Below are 25536 nucleotides of genomic sequence, written 5' to 3'. Positions count from 1 at the left end.
TATTCACTGAAGGACCGCCAATGCCGTTTGATGTGGTTGGGGATGAGGCGTTTCAAATGTGTGCAAACCTCATAAAACCATACTCGAGTCTGGACTTGAATCACACCAAAAGGATTTACAACTACCGACTGACAAGGGCACGGAGAACTGTGGAGTATGCCTTTGGTTTGCTGGTATCTAAATGGTGCATTTTGGGAACAGCCATCAATCTAAAAACTGAGACAATTGATGAGGTTGTCAAAGCGTGTGTTGTTCTGCACAATTGCATCCTGGCGAAAGAGCGACACCACATGTCCCTGCATACATAATGTTAAAGATGGGTACGCAAGACGCATACGGATCTATGTGGATCTGTACACAGGCATACGCTGCGCACAGATACACTAATGGGATCCCGGCCTTACTGCATCAATGCGCCATGGCAGGGAGGCGATCAGCCTGTGGCAATGCTGAGGTGTTATGATAGCCCAGGTTGCTTTGATAGCAGCCTTCAGCTCATCTGCATTGTTGTGTCTGGTGTCTCTCATCTTCCTCTTGACAATACCCCATAGATTCTCTATGGGGATAAAGTCAGACGAGTTTGCTGGTCAATCAAGCACAGTGACAGTGATACTGTTGTTTTTAAACCAGGTATTGGTACTTTTGGCAGTGTGGACAGGTGCCAAGTCTTGCTGGAGAATTAAATTTCCATCTCTAAAAAGCTTGTGGGCAGAGGGAATCGTGAAGTGCTCTAAAATTTCCTGGTAGACAGCTGCGTTGACTTTGGTCTTGATAAAACACAGTGGACCTACACCAGCAGATGACATGGCTCCCCAAACCATCACTGATTGTGGATACTTCACACTAGACCTTGGAAATCAAGGTCCCAGAATCTGGAGGGAGAGTGGAGAGACAGCCAAGCTAAGCTACTTGAGGTCTAGTGTGAAGTTTGTATTTCTTCCATTTTCTTATTATTGCACGAACCGTTGTCTCCTTCTCACTCAGCATCTTACTTATGGTTTTGTAGCCCTTTCCAGCTTCATACAGGTCCCTGACATCCTTATAAAGCTCTTTGGTCTTGCCCATGTTGTAGAGGTTACAGTCTGACTGATTGAGTCTATGGACAGGAGTCTTTTTTATAAAGGTGACTATGTAAGATAGCTGTCTTTAATGCAGGTAACGAGTTTATTAGGAGCGTCTAACTGGCCTTTTGGAGCCAGAACTCTTAATGGTTGGTAGGGGATCAAATAATTTTCTCACTGTAAAATGCAAATAAATTTATATAATTATACAATGTGATTTTCTGGATTCTATATTTGATACTCTATCTCTCAATGTTAAAATTAACCTACCCTTAAAATTGCAGACTGTTCATTTCTTTGTCATTGGGCAAACTTACAAAATCAGCAAGGTATGTTAGGGCATGTTAGGTTAGGCTATGGGTTGAACTAGATGGACTTAAAGTCTTCCTTCAACCTTAATAACTATGTAACTATGTATCAAATACGTATTTCCTCCACTGTATATATGTGTGTATATATTAACATATGTGCGATTTTAACATGAGCTTTTGCATACAGCAATTCTCTGTCATTTATACATCGTTTTCAAGGAAAATAATCTTCAAAACACACACACGCACACTATAATATTATTAATATATATTGTAGGGGTTCACTCGCTCACGTGCGTAGGAGGAAACAGGAGCCACATTCTCTTCTGCGTTCAAGTGGGTTTATTGCTCCATAAACCACATAACAGCGTGAACAACAGGTAAACAAATAGCCTTTAGCTCAGGAAAGGAAAATACAAGAGTCCAGTCCTTCAGGCTCAGTCCTGGAGTCTTAACCCCTTAACGACCGCCGATACGCCTTTTAACGGCGGCCGCTAAGGGTACTTAAACCACAGCGCCGTTAATTAACGGCGCTGTGGAAAAAGTGAATAGCGCCCCCCAGAGTCGGATTTTCTCTGGGGTCTCGGTTGCCGAGGGTAGCCGAGACCCCAGAGAACATGATTCGGGGGTTTTTTTACCGACCCCCGAGTTGCGATCGCCGGTAATTAACCGTTTACCGGCGGTCGCAACAAAAAAAAAAAAAACGCGATGTGCCGTTTAATTTCTCTGTCCTCCGATGTGATCGCACATCGGAGGACAGAGAAATAGGGTCCCCGATGGCCCCCAATAGCCCCCCGATACTTACCTACCTCCCCCGGTGCTCCTCGTGGGTCCCCATGGGCGCCGCCATCTTGTTTCCGGGAAAAAATGGCGGGCGCACGCGCAGTACGCCCGCCGCCCGGCACCCGGCAGATCTTTGGGGTCTCGGCTGCCGGGGGTAGCCGAGACCCCAAAGAACATGATCGGGGTCGGTTTGCACCGACCCCTGTTTTGCGATCGCCGGTAATTAACAGTTTACCGGCGACCGCAAAAAAAAAAAAAAAAAGCGATCTGTATTTCTCTGTCCTCTGATGTGATCACACATCAGAGGACAGAGAAATAGGGGGATTCGGGGACCCTAACATACTCACCCGGGGTCCCTGGGTCCTCTTCTGTCTTCTCCTGCCAGCCGGCTTTTTCCTTATGGCGGGCGCATGCGCAGTGCGCCCGCCATCTGCTGCCATCTGCTGGCCGGCAGGAAAAGACGAGTTGGGGCTAAAATTAGGGTTAGGGTTAGAGTTAGGGTTAGGGTTAGGGTTAGGGCTAGAGTTAGGGTTAGGGTTAGGGTTAGGGCTAGAGTTAGGGTTAGGGCTAGAGTTAGGGTTAGGGCTAGGGTTAGGGTTGGGGCTAAATTTAGGGCTAGGGTTAGGGTTAGGCTACTTTCACACTAGCGTTTTTTGGCTTCCGTCGCAATGCGTCGGAGAAAAAACGCATCCTGCAAAAGTGCTTGCAGGATGCGTTTTTTCTCCATTGGCTTGCATTAGCGACGGATTGCCACATGTCGCATCCGTCGTGCGACGGATGCGTCGTGCTTTGGCGGACCGTCGGCACAAAAAAAGCTACATGTAAGTTTTTTGTGCAACGTGTCCGCCATTTCCGACCGCGCATGCGCGGCCGGAACTCCGCCCCCGCCTCCCCTCACAATGGGGCAGCGGATGCGTTGAAAAAACAGCATCCGCTGCACCCATTGTGCGGCGCTTACAACGCTAGCGTCGGTACGTCGGCCCAGCACACTGCGATGGGCCGAGTACGACGCTAGTGTGAAAGTAGCCTTAGGCTTCTATCACACTTGCGTCGGTACGGGACGGTCGCAATGCGTCGGCCCGACGTACCGACGCACGTTGTGAAAATTGTGCACAACGCGCGCAGCGGATGCAGTTTTTCAACGCATCCGCTGCCCAGTCTATGTCCTGGGGAGGAGGGGGCAGAGTTACGGCCACGCATGCGCGGAAATGGCGGACGCGACGTACAAAAAAAAGGTTACATTGAACTTTTTTTGTGACGACGGGGCTAAAGTTATGGTTAGGGTTGGGGCTAAAGTTAGGGTTAGGGTTGGGGCTAAAGTTAGGGTTAGAGTTGGGACTAGGGTTTGGATTAGGGTTGGGATTAGGGTTACGTTTGGGATTAGGGTTAGGGGTGTGTTGGATTTAGGGTTTTTTATTAGGGTTATGGTTAGGGTTGAGATTAGGGCTGTTTTGGGGTTAGGGTTGTGATTATCGTTAGGGTTGTGATTAGGATTATGGATCGGGTTAAGATTAGGGTTAGGGGTGTGTTGGAGTTAGGGTTGGAGTTATAATTTGGGGGTTTCCACTGTTTAGGTACATCAGGGGGGTCTCCAAACACGACAGCCAATTTTGCGCTAAAAAAGTCAAATGGTGCTCCCTCCCTTCTGAGCTCTGCCGTGCGCCCAAACAGTGGTTTACCCCCACATATGGGGCATCAGCGTACTCGGGATAAATTGGACAACAACTTTTGGGGTCCAATTTCTCCTGTTACCCTTGTGAAAATAAAAACTTGGGGGCTAAAAATCTTTTTTGTGGGAAAAAAAAATATTTTTTTATTTTCACTACTCTGCATTATAAACTTCTGTGAAGCACTTGAGCATTCAAAATTCTCACCACATATCTAGATAAGTTCCTTAGGGGGTCTAGTTTCCAAAATTTGGTCACTTGTGGGGGTTTCTACTGTTTAGGTACATCAGGGGCTCTGCAAACGCAACATAACGCCCGCAGACAATTCTATCAAAGTCTGCATTCCAAAATGGCGCTCCTTCCCTTCCGAGCTCTGCCGTGCGCCCAAGCAGTGGTTTACCCCCACATATGGGGTACCAGCATACTCAGGACAAATTGGACAACAACTTTTGGGGTCCAATTTCTCTTGTTACCCTTGTGAAAATAAAAACTTGGGGGCTAAAAATCTTTATTGTTAAAAAAAAAAATATTTTTTATTTTCACGACTCTGCATTATAAACTTCTGTGATGCACTTGGGCATTCAAAGTTCTCACTACATATCTAGATAAGTTCCATGGGGGGTCTAGTTTCCAAAATGGGGTCACTTTTGGGGGGTTTCTACTGTTTAGGCACATCAGGGGCTCTCCAAACGCGACATGGCGTCCGATCTCAATTCCAGTCAATTTTGCATTGAAAAGTCAAATGGCGCTCCTTTGCTTCCGAGCTCAGCCATGCACCCAAACAGTGGTTTACCCCCACATACGGGGTGTCGGCGTACTCAAGACAAATTGTACAACAACTTCTGGTGTCCATTTTCTCCTGTTACCCTTGGTAAAATAAAAATTTGGAGGCAAAAAGATCATTTTTGTAGAAAAAATGCGATTTTTTTATTTTCACGGCTCTACGTTATAAACTTCTGTGAAGCACCTGGGGGTTTAAAGTGCTCATCACACATCTAGATAAGTTCCATAAGGGGTCTAGTTTCCAAAATGGTGTCATTTGTGGGGGGTCTCCACTGTTTAGGCACATCAGCGGCTCTCCAAACGTGACATGGCGTCCGATCTCAATTCCAGCCAATTCTACATTGAAAAAGTAAAACGACACTCCTTCTCTTCCAAGCTCTGCGGTGCGTCCAAACAGTGGTTTACCCCCACATATGGGGTATTGACGTACTCAGGAGAAATTGCACAACAACTTTTGTGGTCTAATTTCTCCTGTTACCCTTGTGAAAATAAAAATTTGGGGGCAAAAAGATCATTTTTGTAGAAAAAATGCGATTTTTTATTTTCACGGCTTTACGTTATAAACTTCTGTGAAGCACTTGGGGGTTCAAAGTGCTCACCGAATATCTAGATAAGTTCCTTAAGGGGTCTAGTTTCCAAAATGGTATCACTTGTGGGGGGTTTCCACTGTTTAGGCACATCAGGGGCTCTCCAAACGTGACATGGCATCCGATCTCAATTCCAGCCAATTCTGCATTGAAAAAGTCAAACGGTGCTCCTTCACTTCCAAGCTCTGCGGTGCGCCCAAACAGTGGTTTACCCCCACATATGGGGTATTGACGTACTCAGGAGAAATTGCACAACAACTTTTGTGGTCTAATTTCTCCTGTTACCCTTGTGAAAATAAGAATTTGTGGGCGAAAAAATCATTTTTGTGAAAACAAATGCGATTTTTTATTTTCACGGCTCTACGTTATAAACTTCTGTGAAGCACTTGGGGGTTCAAAGTGCTCACCACACATCTAGATAAGTTCCTTAAGGGGTCTAGTTTCCAAAATGGTATCACTTGTGGGGGGTTTCCACTGTTTAGGCACATTAGGGGCTCCCGAAACGCGACATGGCGTCCGATCTCAATTCCAGCCAATTCTGCATTGAAACAGTCAAATGGCGCTCCTTCACTTCCAAGCTCTGCGGTGCGCCCAAACAGTGGTTTACCTCCACATATGGGGTATCGGCGTACTCAGGAGAAATTGTACAACAAAATTTGTGGTTAAATTTCTGTTTTTACACTTGTGAAAATTAAAAAAAATGGTTCTGAAGTAAAATGTTTGCAAAAAAAAGTTAAATGTTCATTTTTTTCTTCCACATTGTTTCAGTTCCTGTGAAGTACGTAAAGGGTTAATAAACTTCTTGAATGTGGTTTTGAGCAGCTTGAGGGGTGCAGTTTTTAGAATGGTGTCACACTTGGTTATTTTCTATCATATAGACCCCTCAAAATGACTTCAAATGAGATGTGGTCCCTAAAAAAAAAATGGTGTTGTAAAAATGAGAAATTGTTGGTCAACTTTTAACCCTTATAACTCCCTAACAAAAAAAAAAATTGTTTCCAAAATTGTGCTAATGTAAAGTAGACATGTGGGAAATGTTATTTATTAACTATTTTTTGTGACATATCTCTCTGATTTAAGGGCATAAAAATACAAAGTTTGAAAATTGCAACATTTTAAAAATTTTCGCCATATTTCCATTTTTTTCATAAATAATCGCAAGTAATATCGAAGAAATGTTACCACTAACTTGAAGTACAATATGTCATGAAAAAACAATCTCAGAATCAGTGGGATCCGATAAAGCGTTCCAGAGTTATAACCTCTTAAAGTGACAGTGGTCAGAATTGTAAAAATTGGCTCGGTCATTAAGTACCAAATTGGCTCTGTCACTAAGGGGTTAACACACTGTGAGGGCTTTCTCCTCCACACACACAGACTCCTGTCTGTAGTGTCCCGCCTGGACACAGGGATCTCTGTCCACACTGACGGATTCCCAAACACTCACAGCCATAAGCCAAACACAGCTCCATTATGTAGCCTGAAACCACACCCAGGAACCCATCACATGATTAGACATGTGGTTCTGACATCACCACAGGTCCTGAAACAAACATAGATAGGCATGGTTATGCCCCTTACCCAGGGGTGAGGTATATGGGTAGCCAGACCCTCCCATCTCTCATAGCTACTCGTAACCCGGACTGTTATGGTTCTCAATGGCAAGAGAACATAGCCCAGCAAACATAAGTACTAGCTCTTGGAAGGATGGAAACTAAACTGACCATGAACTAAACCTGCCGCACAACTAACAGTAGCCGGGTAGCGTTGCCTACGTTTTTTATCCCTAGACGCCCAGCGCCGGCCGGAGGACTAACTAATCCTGGCAGAGGAAAATATAGTCCTGGCTCACCTCTAGAGAAATTTCCCCGATAGGCAGACAGAGGCCCCCACATATATTGGCGGTGAGTTTAGATGAAATGACAAACGTAGTATGAAAATAGGTTTAGCAAAATTGAGGTCCGCTTACTAGATAGCAGGAAGACAGAAAGGGCACTTTCATGGTCAGCTGAAAACCCTATCAAAATACCATCCTGAAATTACTTTAAGACTCTAGTATTAACTCATAACATCAGAGTGGCAATTTCAGATCACAAGAGCTTTCCAGACACAGAAACGAAACTACAGCTGTGAACTGGAACAAAATGCAAAAACAAACGAGGACTAAAGTCCAACTTAGCTGGGAGTTGTCTAGCAGCAGGAACATGCACAGAAAGGCTTCTGATTACAATGTTGACCGGCATGGAAGTGACAGAGGAGCAAGGTTAAATAGCGACTCCCACATCCTGATGGAAACAGGTGAACAGAGGGGAAGATGCACACCAGTTCAATTCCACCAGTGGCCACCGGGGGAGCCCAAAATCCAATTTCACAACAGTACCCCCCCCTCAAGGAGGGGGCACCGAACCCTCACCAGAACCACCAGGGCGATCAGGATGAGCCCTATGAAAGACACAGACCAGATCGGAGGCATGAACATCAGAGGCAGTCACCCAAGAATTATCCTCCTGACCGTATCCCTTCCATTTGACCAGATACTGGAGTTTCCGTCTGGAAACACGGGAGTCTAAGATTTTTTCCACAACGTACTCCAACTCGCCCTCAACCAACACCGGAGCAGGAGGCTCAACGGAAGGCACAACCGGTACCTCATACCTGCGCAACAATGACCGATGAAAAACATTATGAATAGAAAAAGATGCAGGGAGGTCCAAACGGAAGGACACAGGGTTAAGAATCTCCAATATCTTGTACGGGCCGATGAACCGAGGCTTAAACTTAGGAGAAGAAACCCTCATAGGGACAAAACGAGAAGACAACCACACCAAGTCCCCAACACAAAGCCGAGGACCAACCCGACGCCGGCGGTTGGCAAAAAGCTGAGTCTTCTCCTGGGACAACTTCAAATTGTCCACTACCTGCCCCCAAATCTGATGCAACCTCTCCACCACAGCATCCACTCCAGGACAATCCGAAGATTCCACCTGACCAGAAGAAAATCGAGGATGAAACCTCGAATTACAGAAAAAAGGAGACACCAAGGTGGCAGAGCTGGCCCGATTATTGAGGGCAAACTCCGCTAAAGGCAAAAAAGCAACCCAATCATCCTGATCTGCAGACACAAAACACCTCAAATATGTCTCCAAGGTCTGATTCGTCCGCTCGGTCTGGCCATTAGTCTGAGGATGGAAAGCAGACGAGAAAGACAAATCTATGCCCATCCTAGCACAGAATGCTCGCCAAAATCTAGACACGAACTGGGTTCCTCTGTCAGAAACGATATTCTCCGGAATACCATGCAAACGGACCACATTTTGAAAAAACAGAGGAACCAACTCGGAAGAAGAAGGCAACTTAGGCAGGGGAACCAAATGGACCATCTTAGAGAAACGGTCACACACCACCCAGATGACAGACATCTTCTGAGAAACAGGAAGATCCGAAATAAAATCCATCGAGATGTGCATCCAGGGCCTCTTCGGGATAGGCAAGGGCAACAACAATCCACTAGCCCGAGAACAACAAGGCTTGGCCCGAGCACAAACGTCACAAGACTGCACAAAGCCTCGCACATCTCGAGACAGGGAAGGCCACCAGAAGGACCTTGCCACCAAATCCCTGGTACCAAAGATTCCAGGATGACCTGTCAACGCAGAAGAATGAACCTCAGAAATGACTTTACTGGTCCAATCATCAGGAACAAACAGTCTACCAGGTGGGCAACGATCAGGTCTATCCGCCTGAAACTCCTGCAAGGCCCGCCGCAGGTCTGGAGAAACGGCAGACAATATCACTCCATCCTTAAGGATACCTGTAGGTTCAGAGTTACCAGGGGAGTCAGGCTCAAAACTCCTAGAAAGGGCATCCGCCTTAACATTCTTAGAACCCGGCAGGTAGGACACCACAAAATTAAACCGAGAGAAAAACAACGACCAGCGCGCCTGTCTAGGATTCAGGCGTCTGGCGGACTCAAGATAAATTAGATTTTTGTGGTCAGTCAATACCACCACCTGATGTCTAGCCCCCTCAAGCCAATGACGCCACTCCTCAAAAGCCCACTTCATGGCCAAAAGCTCCCGATTCCCAACATCATAATTCCGCTCGGCGGGCGAAAATTTACGCGAGAAAAAGGCACAAGGTCTCATCACGGAACAATCGGAACTTCTCTGCGACAAAACTGCCCCAGCTCCGATTTCAGAAGCGTCGACCTCAACCTGAAAAGGAAGAGCAACATCAGGCTGACGCAACACAGGGGCGGAAGAAAAGCGGCGCTTAAGCTCCCGAAAGGCCTCCACAGCAGCAGGGGACCAATCAGCAACATCAGCACCCTTCTTAGTCAAATCAGTCAATGGTTTAACAACATCAGAAAAACCAGCAATAAATCGACGATAAAAGTTAGCAAAGCCCAAAAATTTCTGAAGACTCTTAAGAGAAGAGGGTTGCGTCCAATCACAAATAGCCTGAACCTTGACAGGATCCATCTCGATGGAAGAGGGGGAAAAAATATATCCCAAAAAGGAAATCTTTTGAACCCCAAAAACGCACTTAGAACCCTTCACACACAAGGAATTAGACCGCAAAACCTGAAAAACCCTCCTGACCTGCTGGACATGAGAGTCCCAGTCATCCGAAAAAATCAAAATATCATCCAGATACACAATCATAAATTTATCCAAATAATCACGGAAAATGTCATGCATAAAGGACTGAAAGACTGAAGGGGCATTTGAAAGACCAAAAGGCATCACCAAATACTCAAAGTGGCCCTCGGGCGTATTAAATGCGGTCTTCCACTCATCCCCCTGCTTAATTCGCACCAAATTATACGCCCCGCGGAGATCTATCTTAGAGAACCACTTGGCCCCCTTTATGCGAGCAAACAAATCAGTCAGCAGTGGCAACGGATATTGATATTTAACCGTGATTTTATTCAAAAGCCGATAATCAATACACGGTCTCAAAGAGCCATCTTTCTTAGCCACAAAGAAAAAACCGGCTCCTAAGGGAGATGACGAAGGACGAATATGTCCCTTTTCCAAGGACTCCTTTATATATTCTCGCATAGCAGCATGTTCAGGCACAGACAGATTAAATAAACGACCCTTAGGGTATTTACTACCCGGAATCAAATCTATGGCACAATCGCACTCCCGGTGCGGAGGTAATGAACCAAGCTTAGGTTCTTCAAAAACGTCACGAAATTGTCAAGAATTCAGGAATCTCAGAGGGAATAGATGATGAAATGGAAACCACAGGTACGTCCCCATGCGTCCCCTTACATCCCCAGCTTAACACAGACATAGCTTTCCAGTCAAGGACTGGGTTATGAGATTGCAGCCATGGCAATCCAAGCACCAACACATCATGTAGGTTATACAGCACAAGAAAGCGAATAATCTCCTGATGATCCGGATTAATCCGCATAGTTACTTGTGTCCAGTATTGTGGTTTATTACTAGCCAATGGGGTGGAGTCAATCCCCTTCAGGGGTATAGAAGTTTCAAGAGGCTCCAAATCATACCCACAGCGTTTGGCAAAGGACCAATCCATAAGACTCAAAGCGGCGCCAGAGTCGACATAGGCATCCGCGGTAATAGATGATAAAGAACAAATCAGGGTCACAGATAGAATAAACTTAGACTGTAAAGTGCCAATTGAAACAGACTTATCAAGCTTCTTAGTACGCTTAGAGCATGCTGATATAACATGAGTTGAATCACCGCAATAGAAGCACAACCCATTTTTTCGTCTTAAATTCTGCCGTTCACTTCTGGACAGAATTCTATCACATTGCATATTCTCTGGCGTCTTCTCAGTAGACACCGCCAAATGGTGCACAGGTTTGCGCTCCCGCAGACGCCTATCGATCTGGATAGCCATTGTCATGGACTCATTCAGACCCGCAGGCACAGGGAACCCCACCATAACATCCTTAATGGCATCAGAGAGACCCTCTCTGAAATTCGCCGCCAGGGCGCACTCATTCCACTGAGTAAGCACAGCCCATTTACGGAATTTCTGGCAGTATATTTCAGCTTCGTCTTGCCCCTGAGATAGGGACATCAAGGCCTTTTCCGCCTGAAGCTCTAACTGAGGTTCCTCATAAAGCAACCCCAAGGCCAGAAAAAACGCATCCACATTGAGCAACGCAGGATCCCCTGGAGCCAATGCAAAAGCCCAATCCTGAGGGTCGCCCCGGAGCAGGGAAATCACAATCCTGACCTGCTGAGCAGGATCTCCAGCAGAGCGAGATTTCAGGGACAAAAACAACTTGCAATTATTTTTAAAATTTTGAAAGCAAGATCTATTCCCCGAGAAAAATTCAGGCAAAGGAATTCTAGGTTCAGATATAGGAACATGAACAACAAAATCTTGTAAATTTTGAACTTTCGTGGTGAGATTATTCAAACCTGCAGCTAAACTCTGAATATCCATTTTAAACAGGTGAACACAGAGCCATTCCAGGATTAGAAGGAGAGAGAGAGAGAGAGAAAGGCTGCAATATAGGCAGACTTGCAAGAGATTCAATTACAAGCACACTCAGAACTGAAGGGAAGGGGAAAAAAAAAAAAAAAAAAATCTTCAGCAGACTTCTCTTTTCTCTCCTTTCTCTGTCAATTAATTTAACCCTTTTTGGGCCGGTCAAACTGTTATGGTTCTCAATGGCAAGAGAACATAGCCCAGCAAACATAAGTACTAGCTCTTGGAAGGATGGAAACTAAACTGACCATGAACTAAACCTGCCGCACAACTAACAGTAGCCGGGTAGCGTTGCCTACGTTTTTTATCCCTAGACGCCCAGCGCCGGCCGGAGGACTAACTAATCCTGGCAGAGGAAAATATAGTCCTGGCTCACCTCTAGAGAAATTTCCCCGATAGGCAGACAGAGGCCCCCACATATATTGGCGGTGAGTTTAGATGAAATGACAAACGTAGTATGAAAATAGGTTTAGCAAAATTGAGGCCCGCTTACTAGATAGCAGGAAGACAGAAAGGGCACTTTCATGGTCAGCTGAAAACCCTATCAAAATACCATCCTGAAATTACTTTAAGACTCTAGTATTAACTCATAACATCAGAGTGGCAATTTCAGATCACAAGAGCTTTCCAGACACAGAAACGAAACTACAGCTGTGAACTGGAACAAAATGCAAAAATAAACGAGGACTAAAGTCCAACTTAGCTGGGAGTTGTCTAGCAGCAGGAACATGCACAGAAAGGCTTCTGATTACAATGTTGACCGGCATGGAAGTGACAGAGGAGCAAGGTTAAATAGCGACTCCCACATCCTGATGGAAACAGGTGAACAGAGGGGAAGATGCACACCAGTTCAATTCCACCAGTGGCCACCGGGGGAGCCCAAAATCCAATTTCACAACACCGGACCCAAATATACCAAGCAACTCCTTATTGCTTTATGTGCCTTACAGAAAACACTCCGGGTTACATCACAGCGACAAGCCTTCTCTGCCATACATACCTCCCGTCGACTATCCAACCCCTAGCCACGCTACTATATATATATATATATATATATATATATATATATATATATATATATATATGTATATATATATATATATATATATACATATATATATATACTGTGTGTGTGTGTGTACATGTGTATATATATATATATATATATATATATATATATATATATATACGCGATATGAAAACGATGTGTAAATGACATAGAGAGTTGCTGTATGTAAAAGCTCATGTTAAAATCTCATTGCAATCTGGTAGCAATCGCACTGCTTTCGGATGTAAATCGGAAGTTAGGTGTGAAAGATCCTATTTGCTTATCTCAGGTTGAATTTTAAATCGTATTGGTGGGGTTAAATACCAGAATGCTTCACATCTGAATTTCAGGCTGGAAATTGTTAACTTTCAGAAGGAAACAGGCCACTGGGAACGCAGTGTAAGCAGCTCCAGAGAAGTATGGATACTTGCACCCCATCTACAGAATATTTTTTCTGTACGCTTATATCGGCACACAGATATTGGTATTATAATATTGGAAATTGTTCCACTACTAAAGTTTCTCTATAAAAAAAAATACACACCTGTTGTGAACTAAATTAAACAGTTTTATTGTCAAAGACAGGAGGTTAAGATAAACCTCATCCAGTAGATATGTCATGTAGCAGAGTCCCTGCTGCAGTAAGATTTGTGGCGTAGTGAACTCAGCTGTGCTTCACACCCCAGGTCCGCTTGCTTTGTCAAAGCTGGGTGAACATGTCACAAGAATGCCAAAAGTCACAACATTTTGACGCAAATCAAGATTGTGATAAAAATGTGCAACTTTTCAATGCGTTTTCCACCAGAATACTGATGTAGAAGCGTTGATGAATCTGACCCTATGACCCTTAAAAAGAACTATACAAAAAAAAACAAAAACAGAAAAATGTCTATCTAATGGAGATAATACAATAGATAAAGATAAATCCAGAAGAAAAAGACGCATAGGGGAGCCAATATTAGTAATTCGATGTTATGAAGTTTATTAGATTATTACATATAGATGAAGAGAGGTCTGCTAAAAGACAATCCTGTATCAGTAAAATGACCCCCCCCATCTATGTGTAATTATTTTTGTATTTATTTAATAAACTTTGAATTATCGTATTACTAATATTGGTTGTCCCATGTGTCTTTTTCTATTAGGTTTGAACTAATTGTTGCCTATGGCAATGACCATACAGCAGTTTGAAATACAATGAAAGCTATTAGTTGTTAACATGTTAAATGCCGCTGTCATTTTCCGTGCACTGCGTTACAATCTTGGCCTGATTTATACAGCCATTTGACTACGACCTTAGGAGAGACCATTTTCCTTTGGTTGTTATGTATTAGAAATTGTTTGTAGTTTTATATGAATATTGATATTACTAACAAGCTATCTGACCCAAGTAGAAAGTTATGTGCACAATATCTAAAGTTTGATGCAAAAGCTGGTTTAAAGCATGTCCAAACATCCTTTAAAATACAGGTACTACACCCTTTTATATTGAAGTGCACCCTTACACCCTTTATATTTTCTGAAAACAGAACTCTTGTCTTGATACTTTATATTGACTGTCATGTCCTCATTCACGTAATTTATTTTTTAAAATACATTAAAACATTGAGCTTAAAACTCACTTTTATACACCAAAATGTAAAAACAGACAGAACATAACGTTTCATGTTCACCAGTCACCACACAATAAATGCCGTAAAAGCAAAAAACAGTGCCAGAATTGTTTTGGTTTTTTTTCTCGCAATTTCATTACATTCGTAATCCTGTTTTTTCCTCTTTTAAGTACATTTTCTCATCTAAAGTGAAAGGTGTCATTCAAAACTATAACTAGTTGTTCAAAAAAGACCTTATATGGATATGTGGACAGAGAGCAGAAACAAAACATTCTCTCATCCTTTGAAGAGTTAATATGCTAAACTAGCTGCAAAGTTCAAGATACAGGTTCTAGATTTCTCTCTGTGTCATAAAGCTTGTTGTGGAAGCTGTACACCTTTTTTTTTGTGATTGTTCTATGCGAAAATGGTAATAAGAGTCTTCACATTTGCATTAATTCTTTTCTCTATTACAACATGCCTACATTTAAAGCAACCTCTTCTGATCTAGAGGACAAGTTGTTATATTTATTTTCTTGTATTTTAACTAAGTTTCTCTGTCTGCAGATGTTGTTTGGTTTCCTTGTAGTGCGTGCGCTCAGCCGCTGTTGTTCAGATCGCCTCCTCCTGGTATTTGGACTTTTTATCTGTAACATATCCTGCATTTGGTGCCTCCTGTTCTTGGCAAAACCCGAAGGTTAGCTGGTCACATTTATTGTTGATTTTTATTTTTTTTTTAATTCTATGTATATTATTTGTTTTTGGTCTTTTAAGTCTTCAAATTCCCATGACAATTTTAGTTTTGTTTGGTCACCTAATTAAGCCACCATTATTCCATATTTCTGCATACTGTTATGCATTTATGGACTTCTCCAGGAATAAAAAAAAATGAATTCCTGAATACCTTCAATTAGCAAATTACAATAGTTTTGTCTACTCTGTCTCTATGATCTAATACTGTAGATACCAGGTGGGAAGGAGCTAATTAGTATGTGTTTTGTTTTCCTTATTTTTCTGATCATGGTTGCTGACGTCAGAAGAGGCTGCTCACACTGCTGTCCATTGTGTTTCTGAAAGAATATACCGATACTTGCCTATATATGGAATAGCAATACCCAGATCACAGCACTGGCGCTTCCTACTGCACATTCTTATTTATCTCTCCTAACATTGTCAGTCTGGCTTCTGTCATTTTAACAAAGTGATTACGTCCCTAAACAAAGCATTTGTGATTTGCCAATTAAATGTATTATGAATTTATAATATTTCCTTTTTATTTCATTTTTTTATTTCCAGAGAACACCTGAACACCTTTAAATCTCAATGAATACTTGGTGTATAGTAAATTCTGTTAAACGGGTATTCCTATCTCCAAGATCACTTATCCCATGTGCATTGCTGTAGATTAGGTGTCCATAATTACGACTAGTAACAACTAACTGTCACTTTGTAAGTGTTCTTAACCACTACCTAAGCTCAGAAGAATTACGCAATGTTTCTAAGAAGTTGAGCTATTTGCTAATATCATTATTAGTACACCTACTACTGCTTATGGGGATAGGATCTTGGAGATGGAAATGCCCCTTTTAAGTGGCAACTGTTGGCATTTGAAATGTTTTATGTTTTAAATATATGAACTGAAAATACACTTGGGTGAAGGAGCCATAATACTGCATTGGGGTTCTGTTTCCTAGACCCCTCATTTTTTCTTCCGTTGCTGTTTGTTACAGGAAGTTATAGCTCTCTTCTGGCAGAATTTGTGATTGGCGTTTTTCTCCAAGTACTTGGACTGCCCTTTGTGTCCGTGTCACAGGTTTCTTTATTCTCAAAAGTAACTGCTGAAAAAACTCAAGGTAAGTTAAATCTGAATTCTCAAAATAAAATGCAAAGGGTAAGACCACACCAGGCCGTTGTCAATATGGTGTCCAATTGCAATGGTCCGTCAGCTACATGTATGTCAGATGAAAATCAAAACATTCACTGGCACCTTTAAAAAAGGTAATGAATTTAGTGAAGACCTGACATATACATGTACAACATATCAACCTTTGTCATGTGCTTTAACCCCTTAATGAACAGTGACTGGTATAATATGTCATGATAGGGTGTAAGTTCCCGCATCATGACGTACTATACCCATCAGTGACAGCTGATCGGGACAGCTGGAGATGCGGGGACCCATTTCAGCTGTCCCCACCCTCTTGATTGCTGTGATTGGTCATTCAATCTCACTAAAGGTACCGTCACATTAAGCGACGCTGCAGCGATATCGACAGCGATGCCGATCGCTGCAGCATCGCTGTGTGGTCACTGGAGAGCTGTCACACAGACAGCTCTCCAGCGACCAACGATGCCGGAGTCCCCGGGTAACCAGGGTAAACATCGGGTTACTAAGTGCAGGGCCGCGCTTAGTAACCCGATGTTTACCCTGGGTACCATTGTAAATGTAAAAAAAACCCAGTACATACTCACCTTCTGATGTCCGTCAGGTCCCTGGCCGTCTGCTTCCCGCACTGACTGTGAGCGCCGGCCGGCCGGCCGTAAAGTAAAAGCAGAGCACAGCGGTGACGTCACCTCTGTGCTGTGCTTTACGGCCGGCCGATGCTCACTGCCTTCCAAAAATAGGAATAGGAAGCGCTCAACAAATGTTATGTGCCTCGAAATGTTACCAATAAAAACTCCAACTCACCTCACAAAAAACAAGCCCTCACATGACTGTCTGCAGAAATATAGAAAAATTATAGCTCTCAAATGCAAAAACTTGTTTTCGTAGAAGAAAAAGTTTTTTTTTTTTTTTTTTAATGTGCGATAGTAGCAACCCCCCCAAAAAAAACCCTATATAAATCTGGTATCGCTGTAATCACACCAAGCGGAAGAATAAAGTCATCTAATCCGTCATACCGCATGAGCAACTTTGTAAAAAAATAATAATAATAATAATAATAAAATAAAATAAATAATAATTAAATAAAACCTATTATTGACCTGCTGTTGACTTGATTTGTTAATTCTACATCCCAAAGATCTCAGTAAGGCTCGGCTCACATTTATCCTGCTCTCTACGCTGACTGCTTACACCGGGGTTTCCATGTAAATCTCTGCAATACGTGATTCAGATGGAACCCCCAGCGGAAGATTCCCTATAATGAGGTAGATGGAGACATATTCACTGACTGACGTGGACTAACAGTATAACATAGAACCTGTCTTCAGTAATGTTAAAAAATAATATTCATTTTATATCCATCATGCTTTTTACAGTCTATCCACTATTATCCCATTAATTGACATGTAGATCATATTGTGGATACTAATGCACAGTTAAAACACACTTTTCTTCCTAGTGACAATTCTATCTCATACTTCTTTCTCAGAGAACAATTATCCTGGCACACACATATTTGTTCCCAATGTGTCATTAAATTTAAATTATTATCACTATATTCATATTATAAATTCATGTTGCACTTTGCCCTCAATTTCACCCTATAGCATGTATTCAAATGCTTAGTATTTAATTGATGGTATACTTTAGCACTTACAGATTCAAGCTATAGTTCCCTTTTAATAATGAGGTATTTACATTCACCCCTATGATCTTTCAGGAGCCAGTATTTGACCTTTCTTATCAATAATTCAGTGCTGTATAGTTTTTTTATGAATATTCTTTGTCCCTACTTCAGCTAATGAATATCACGGATATTTGCTCATACTTCCTTTTCTTTCACTACTATGATGCTAGCTAACACTGTTTAGCAAGTTTATTACATATTCAGGGTTCTTTGTTTCTGAAATCCCTGCAGTGCATTAAATTCACACCTCAACATGTTTCACAAATCCTGCTATAATTGATGGGCACATCACTAGGTTCATAAATCTTATATTACACAGATATATGGTGCTATGCACAAGGTATATGAGTAGAGGGGGTTATGCTCCCGCCACAGATGACGAAAATTTATAGAGAACACCCCACCTCCCATCTGACGCACACACTCCTGCCATCCAAGGATTCCCTACCTCCGAACCAGTCCACCATGGCTACTTCAGACGTAACTGCAATTGCATCAGCTGAGTTGTAGCAGTATCAAAGATACCAAAGATTACAGAGAAGTTCCAGAGAAAAGTTAATCGCTTCCTCACCAGCAAGTTAATACTTATTCGCTAGAAACAATATATACCGTATGTTTCAGACTAGAAGATGGACCAGACTATAAGATGCACCTAGGTTTTAGAGGAGGAAAATAGAACAAAAAATGGTTCATAGAAGTTTATAACCTTCAGCCGTAAAAATAAAAAAATAAAAAATTGGGGGCTAAAAACATTTTAGTGGAGAAAATATGATTTTATTTTCACAAGAGTAACAGGAGACCATAAACCCTAAAATTTGTTCTGCAATTTCTTCTTAGTACGCTGATACTCCATCAGTTGGGGAAAACTACTGCTTGGGTGCATGGCTGGGCTCAGAATGGATGCAGTGACCTCTTAGAACACAAATTTTGATGCAATTTTGTGCTGGTGTCATGTCACGTTTTGAGAGCCCCTGATGTGCCTAAACAGTGGAAATCCCTCACAAGTACCCCATTTTGGAAACTAGCCCCACTCAATAAATTTATCTAGATGTGCGATGAGCACATTGAATCCCCAGGTGCTTCCCAGAACTTTATAACATTGAGCCATGAAAATAAAAAAAAGACATTCTTTTATTTTCACATGGGTAACAGGAGAAAATGGACTCCAAAAATTGTTGTGCAATTTCTCATGAGTACACCAATACCCCCTATGTGGTTGAAAATTACTTTTGAGGCACAGTGCAAAGCTCAGAAGGGAATAAGCGCTATATTGGAATCCAGACTTTGCTTGACTGGTTTCAGGGTGCCATGTCACATTGGTAGAGCACCTGAGGTGCCAGAACAGCAAAACCCACCAAAAGTTGTCCTATTTTACAAACTTCACCTCTCAATAAATTCATCTAGGGGTGCAGTGATCACATTGACACCACAGATGGGTCACACATTATTTTACCATTTCATTTTTTTCCACCAAAATTTTGTTTTGTCCCCGGATTTTACATTTTCACACTTGGAAATGGGTAAAAATGGCATCAAAATGTGTCCCACAATTTTTGCTGAATGTAGAAATACCCAAAATGTGGCTGTACAGTACTGGTTAGCCACACGGAGGGACAGGAGCGCTATTTGCATTCTGGAGCGCAGATTTTGCTAAAATAGTTTGCAGACTTCATATACAGAGCCCCTAAGTGCTCAGAATCCCCCCTCAAGTGACCCCATTTTGAAAATTATAGTTTACATCTAAATCTCCAAGTGACATGATTTAGATGAAACCCACGAGGGAGCCACTCACTATAATAGGGCAGCAGAGTTACTCTGGACTAAAGGTACCGTCACATTAAGCGACGCTGCAGCGATATCGACAACGATGCCGATCGCTGCAGCGTCGCTGTGTGGTCGCTGTAGAGCTGTCACACAGACAGCTCTCCAGCGACCAACGATGCCGAAGTCCCCGGGTAACCAGGGTAAACATCGGGTTACTAAGCGCAGGGCCGCGCTTAGTAACCCGATGTTTACCCTGGTTACCAGTGTAAATGTAAAAAAAAAACAGTACATACTCACCTTCTGATGTCCGTCAGGTCCCTGGCCGTCTGCTTCCCGCACTGACTGTGAGCTCCGGCCGGCCATAAAGTAAAAGCAGAGCACAGCGGTGTGCTGTGCTTTACGGCCAGCCGGCGCTCACAGTCAGTGCGGGAAGCAGACGGCCAGGGATCTGACAGACATCAGAAGGTGAGTCTGTACTGTTTTTTTTTTTTTTACATTTACAATGGTAACCAGGGTAAATATCGGGTTACTAAGCGCGGCCCTGCGCTTAGTAACTCAATATTTACCCTGGTTACCATTGTAAAACATTGCTGGCATCGTTGCTTTTGCTATCAAACACGAGGATACACGCCGATCTGATGACCAAATAAAGTTCTGGACTTTCAGCAACGACCAGCGATATCACAGCAGGATCCTGATCGCTTCTGCGTGTCAAACACAACGATATCGCTATCCAGGACGCTGCAACGTCACGGATCGCTATCGTTATCGTTGCAAAGTCGTTTAGTGTGAAGGTACCTTTAGTCTGGCCTCTGTTCATTGGTGTCTTTCTTTTCAGAAGTGCTCTGAATTGTGGTGGACGGCACTTCTGTGCATTTTTAAAAAGAAGGAACCCACTGGATCACAGACCAAATGGCATCCACAGTGCCTCCATCTGCCTCATTGCAGGGATTTCCATCTGAATCACTTATTTCATAGATTTACATTGAAACCCCGGTGTAAGAGCCCAGCGTAGTGTGCAGGATAAATGTGAGCCGACTCTTAATGCAATCTTTAGGAGGCGGAATGAAAAACAAATCAACAGCAGGTGAAGAATTGGTTTTATTTACTTTTTACGCCATTCCTTGTGAGGTATGAGTGATTAGGTAACTTTATTCTTCAGGTTTGTTATAATTACAGCTATACCAGATTTACAGCGTTTTTTTCTGTTTGGCTGCTGTCACACACTAAAAAACACTTATTGCAAAAACAAGTTTTTGCTTACTCATATATAGATATCTACAATTTTTTTTTATATTTCAGCCAACAGAGTCAAGTGAGGGCTTTTTTTTGCGAGGCGAGTTGACATCTTTATTGGTAGCATGTACCGTATATACTCGAGTATAAGCTGAGGCACCTAATTTTGCCATGAAAAACTGGGTAAGCTTATTGACTCGAGTATAAGCCGGGTATGCATTGTCCCCTCATCCCTGTCCTGGTATTCATAGCTCCCCATCCCTGTCCTTGTATGCATGGCTCCTGAATCCGTGTCCTAGTATGCATGGCTCCCCCATCCCTGTCCTTGTATGCATGGCTCCCCCATCCCTGTTCTTGTATGCATGGCTCCCCCATCCCTGTCCTTGTATGCATGGTTACCCCATCGCTGTCCTGGTATGCATGGCTCCCCGGTCCCTGTCCTTGTATGCATGGCTCCTTATCCCCATCCTTGTATGCATAGCTCCCCAGTCCCTGTCCTTGTATGCATGGCTCCTCTTTCCTTGTATGCATGTTTCCTATTAAAAAAAAAAATCCTGCGTGACCTGATGCATCTTGTTTCGGCACCAGCACCTCTTCCTGCCGAGCGATCACGTGGCCCCACTCATTAAAGTAATGAATATTCACTGCATGCCTATGGGAGTGGAAAGGCGTGCATATTCATTACCTTAATGAGCGGGGCCACGTGATCGCATGGCCGGAAATGCTGTTGGCACCAGAACCAATGAGATGCAGCGAGGGCACGCAGGAAGGTGAGAAGGATGTCTTCTGGAAGCCGGCAGCTGCGGGTGGCACTGTGCGTGCTATAAGAGAATTGAATATTCATTTCTGTTTAGCAGCGGGCACAGTTACAGCCGCAGCTGCCAGCTCCTGCCTCCTGTGACCCGCTGCTCCACTGCTCCCTGCTTACCCTCTGGGACAATTGTCTCACGTATAAGCCCAGGGAGGCATTTTCAGCACAAAAAAAGTGCTGAAAAACTCTGCTTATACACGAGTATATACTATATATATATTGTGAGGCAGTGACCCCTGATACAGCTAGGGGGCGCTGTATGTGCTCTGCAGAATGTGCATGGAAGCGTAGTGAGGCCATGAGGGCTTACTATAGACACAGGTGTGGCTGTAATTAGAATAGTGAAGCAGTGACTGATTAAAAATCCCCGTAGTAGTGGGGGAGGTGTCAGTGTGTTCTTGGAAGCAGACAGGGCAGTTGTCTGCAGAGCTCTCTCTGCGTGGAGTAACACAGAGGCTAAAGGAACCAGAGAGACTGACATCCTGCATCTTGGGCTGTCTTATGTGTACCCGGCTGCACTCCAGAGGATAAAGAGTGCAGTGCACTGAGTGAGTACAGAGACTTGTGACCGACGTGCGGTCACCCAGGGAAACTGGACAGAGGGAAGTTCGGCCTGTGTATTGACTGCATCATATAGCCATGCATTATTAATGGTCTGTATGAAGAAGCTGTATACTATATTGACTGTGTGAAGTAACACAAATAAAAGAACGTTTTGTTTGAACTTGCTTGGGTCACTGCCGTTTCACTGTGTATGGTCCTACCGCTGCATCACATATGGTGGAGAATGCGGGCAATGTGAACTGAGGCATACCCAAAGCGTGCTGCATGTCAGTGATTAAGCCTGCAAAGCAACAGTTTAAGCCAGCTGATAAAATGGAGGAGCTTTTGAAGCAGTTTGCCCGCTCACAGCAGCAGCAGCAAGAGGCGCTGCAATTGCAGCGGCTACAGTTGGAGCTACAAAAGCAGCAACAGCAGCAGACTACTGAATTGTTGATGCAGCAGTTCGCGGCTATGCTAGAGGCAGGTCCACCAGGGACAGCATTTCGGTCTGAGCTGAGGAAGATGGAGCCTGAGGATGCCATGGAGGCTTTTCTCACCATCTTTGAACGTACTGCGGAGCGGGAGAGCTTGCCGGTGACTCAGTGGGCTGAGGTGGTGTCTAATTTCCTGACGGGAGATGCCCAGAAAGCCTTCATAGACCTCAGTCGGGATGATGCCCTGGACTATGGGAAGCTGAAAGGTGAGATCCTTGCTAGACTGGGGGTTAATACATATGTGCGGGCCCAACGGGTGTTCCAGTGGTCCTTTTCCGAGACTCACCCTGCCCGATCTCAGGCGCATGACTTGCTGCAACTGGTTAAAAAGTGGCTTCAGCCTGAGACATTAACCCCGTTCCAGATGGTAGAGAGGGTGGTGGTTGACCACCTGGTGAGGGCTCTGCCAGCAGCCATACAGCGTTGGGTGGGACAAGGGGACCCAGGCACTCTGGATGAAGTGGTGGGACTGGTAGAGCAATATACAGCCACTCAGGACTTTATACGGGACACTGCTCCATTTCGGCTGTCATGTAAGATTTCCCCAGCTCTGGAGCTGGGGAAAACTAAATCGGCTCCGGGGCACAGTCGTGCCACAGCGATCAGGTGTTGGCGCTGCCAAGGGCCTGGCCATGTGGCTGCTAACTGCCCGTTGGTGTCTGAACCCATGGACTGAAGGTATGGTCGCCGTATTTCTATGTATGCTCAGCCAGTCGGTACCACAACTACAGGCACTGCTGATAGCGAACCCCAGCTGTGCCAGGTACTTGTGAATGGGTGCCGAACAGAGGCTCTCCTGGACACGGGGAGTAAAGTGACTCTGGTCCATCGATCCCTTGTTGCTGGGGACACCAACGGACAGAAAGTGGAGGTGATGGGTATCCATGGGGAAATCCGGAGTACCCGACCGCAGAGGTCAATGTTTCTACACCATGTGGAGACATTAGACATGTGCTGGGAGTGGCAAAGACCCTTCCCTATGGGACTGTGTTGGGAAGTGATTTTCCCCTGTTTTGGTCCCTGTGGGAGACCAGGGTAAACCCTCTCATGGAAAAAGTTGTTTCGGGCGTAGAACCCGAAGATCCTAAGATGTATGCCACAGGGGTCGCGAATTTAGGATTAGAGTGTAATCCCGATAGGCTCCCTCTAGAGCAGAGGTGTCAAACTGCATTCCTCGAGGGCCACCAACAGGTCATGTTTTCAGGATTTCCTTAGCATTCCACAAGGTGCTGGAATCATTCTGTGCAGGTGATTAAATTATCACGTGCAATACAAGGAAATCCTGAAAACATGACCTGTTGGCGGCCCTCGAAGAATGCAGTTTGACACCTCTGCTCTAGAGGTTGTGGCAGTAGAGGTTGTGGGGACCCCATTAAACCCTGAGCTGGAGGTGTTTCCTGGTAAGGTTGGGACAGCTCAGATCCAGGGTCCCTTTCGGAGACGCAGATATAAAAGACGCAGGTATGAGAAGAGCTGAGAGTGTATGATCACAGAGGCGACTGGGGACGTGCGCACAAGGAACCCTATGGCACCGGTCAAGGATGGGGCCGGGGGTCAGGGTAAATTAGATAGAGCGCTCGGTAGACAGCAGTGTCGGGAGGCTCCGGTTCGGGTGCGGCATAGAACAGATATATGCTCAGAGTTGCCAGTGCGGTCCATGGCGTTTCAGTGTGATATAGTCACTGAGGCACGGGTAAGAGTACAGAGGAAGCGGTACCAGGGGCCCGAAAGCAGATACTTAAGTGACATGATGACCCGTGGGGTTAGTGAACCTGAAGTAAACAAAGTAAAAACCACCCAAAACTGGCCCAAATCTGCGGTTAATCAGAAAAAAGGGTTTGGCTTCTTCGATGGAGATCGGGGTGAGTGGTCCCGTAATGAAATATGGAGGAAAAACGCAAAGGGGAGGGATGCATGCGCCGGTCGATGGTTCCCGTCCCTACTTTGGTTTCTTAATGTAATGAGCGGGGATGTCAGGGGGGCATACCGATGCCCTGTCTTTCGCCCTTACGGGGTAACAAATGTTCAACCCCACAGGTTTGAACAGGGGGGAGTATATGTGAGGCAGTGACCCCTGTTACAGCTAGGGGGCGCTGTATGTGCTCTGCAGAATGCATGGGACCGTAGTGAGGCCATGAGGGCATACTACAGACAGAGGTGTGGCTGTAATTAGAATAGTGAAGCAGTGACTGATTAAAAATCCCTGTAGTAGTGGGGGAGGTGTGTCAGTGTGTTCTTAGAAGCAGACAGGGCAGTTGTCTGCAGAGCTCTCTCTGTGTGGAGTAACACAGAGGCTAAAGGAACCAGAGAGACTGATGCCCTGCCTCTTGGGTTGTCTTATGTGTACTCGGCTGCACTCCAGAGGATAAAGAGTGCAGTGCACTGAGTGAGTACAGAGACTTGTTACCGGCGTGCGGTCACCCAGGGAAACTGGACAGAGGGAAGTTCGGCCTGTGTATTGACTGCATCATATAGCCATGCATTATTAATGGATTGTATGAAGAAGCTGTATACTATATTGACTGTGTGAAGTAACACAAATAAAAGAACGTTTTGTTTGAACTTGCTTGGGTCACTGCCGTTTCACTGTGTATGGTCCTACCGCTGCATCACATATGGTGGAGAATGCGGGCAATGTGAACTGAGGCATACCCAAAGCGTGCTGCATGTCAGTGATTAAGCCTGCAAAGCAACAGTTTAAGCCAGCTGATAAAATGGAGGAGCTTTTGAAGCAGTTTGCCCGCTCACAGCAGCAGCAGCAAGAGGCGCTGCAATTGCAGCAGCTACAGTTGGAGCTACAAAAG

The 25536-nt window shown here is 44.3% G+C and overlaps 1 protein-coding gene across 5 annotated transcripts in view; it reads left to right on the top strand.

Annotated features, from left to right (window-relative positions):
- LOC143807957 (major facilitator superfamily domain-containing protein 8-like) overlaps positions 1-25536 on the top strand; it is a 193686-nt gene that overhangs the window by 152049 nt on the left and 16101 nt on the right. For all 5 annotated transcript variants that reach the window (XM_077290105.1, XM_077290104.1, XM_077290108.1 and 2 more), the window contains 2 exons: positions 14880-15009; positions 16043-16165. In XM_077290105.1, coding sequence (XP_077146220.1) covers positions 14880-15009; positions 16043-16165 — 253 coding nt within the window. The remainder of the gene's footprint in view (positions 1-14879; positions 15010-16042; positions 16166-25536) is intronic.

This window comes from Ranitomeya variabilis, chromosome 2 (assembly GCF_051348905.1).
Source record: "Ranitomeya variabilis isolate aRanVar5 chromosome 2, aRanVar5.hap1, whole genome shotgun sequence".
Lineage (NCBI taxonomy): Eukaryota > Metazoa > Chordata > Amphibia > Anura > Dendrobatidae > Ranitomeya > Ranitomeya variabilis.
This window is presented reverse-complemented; position numbering and strand designations above follow the sequence as displayed.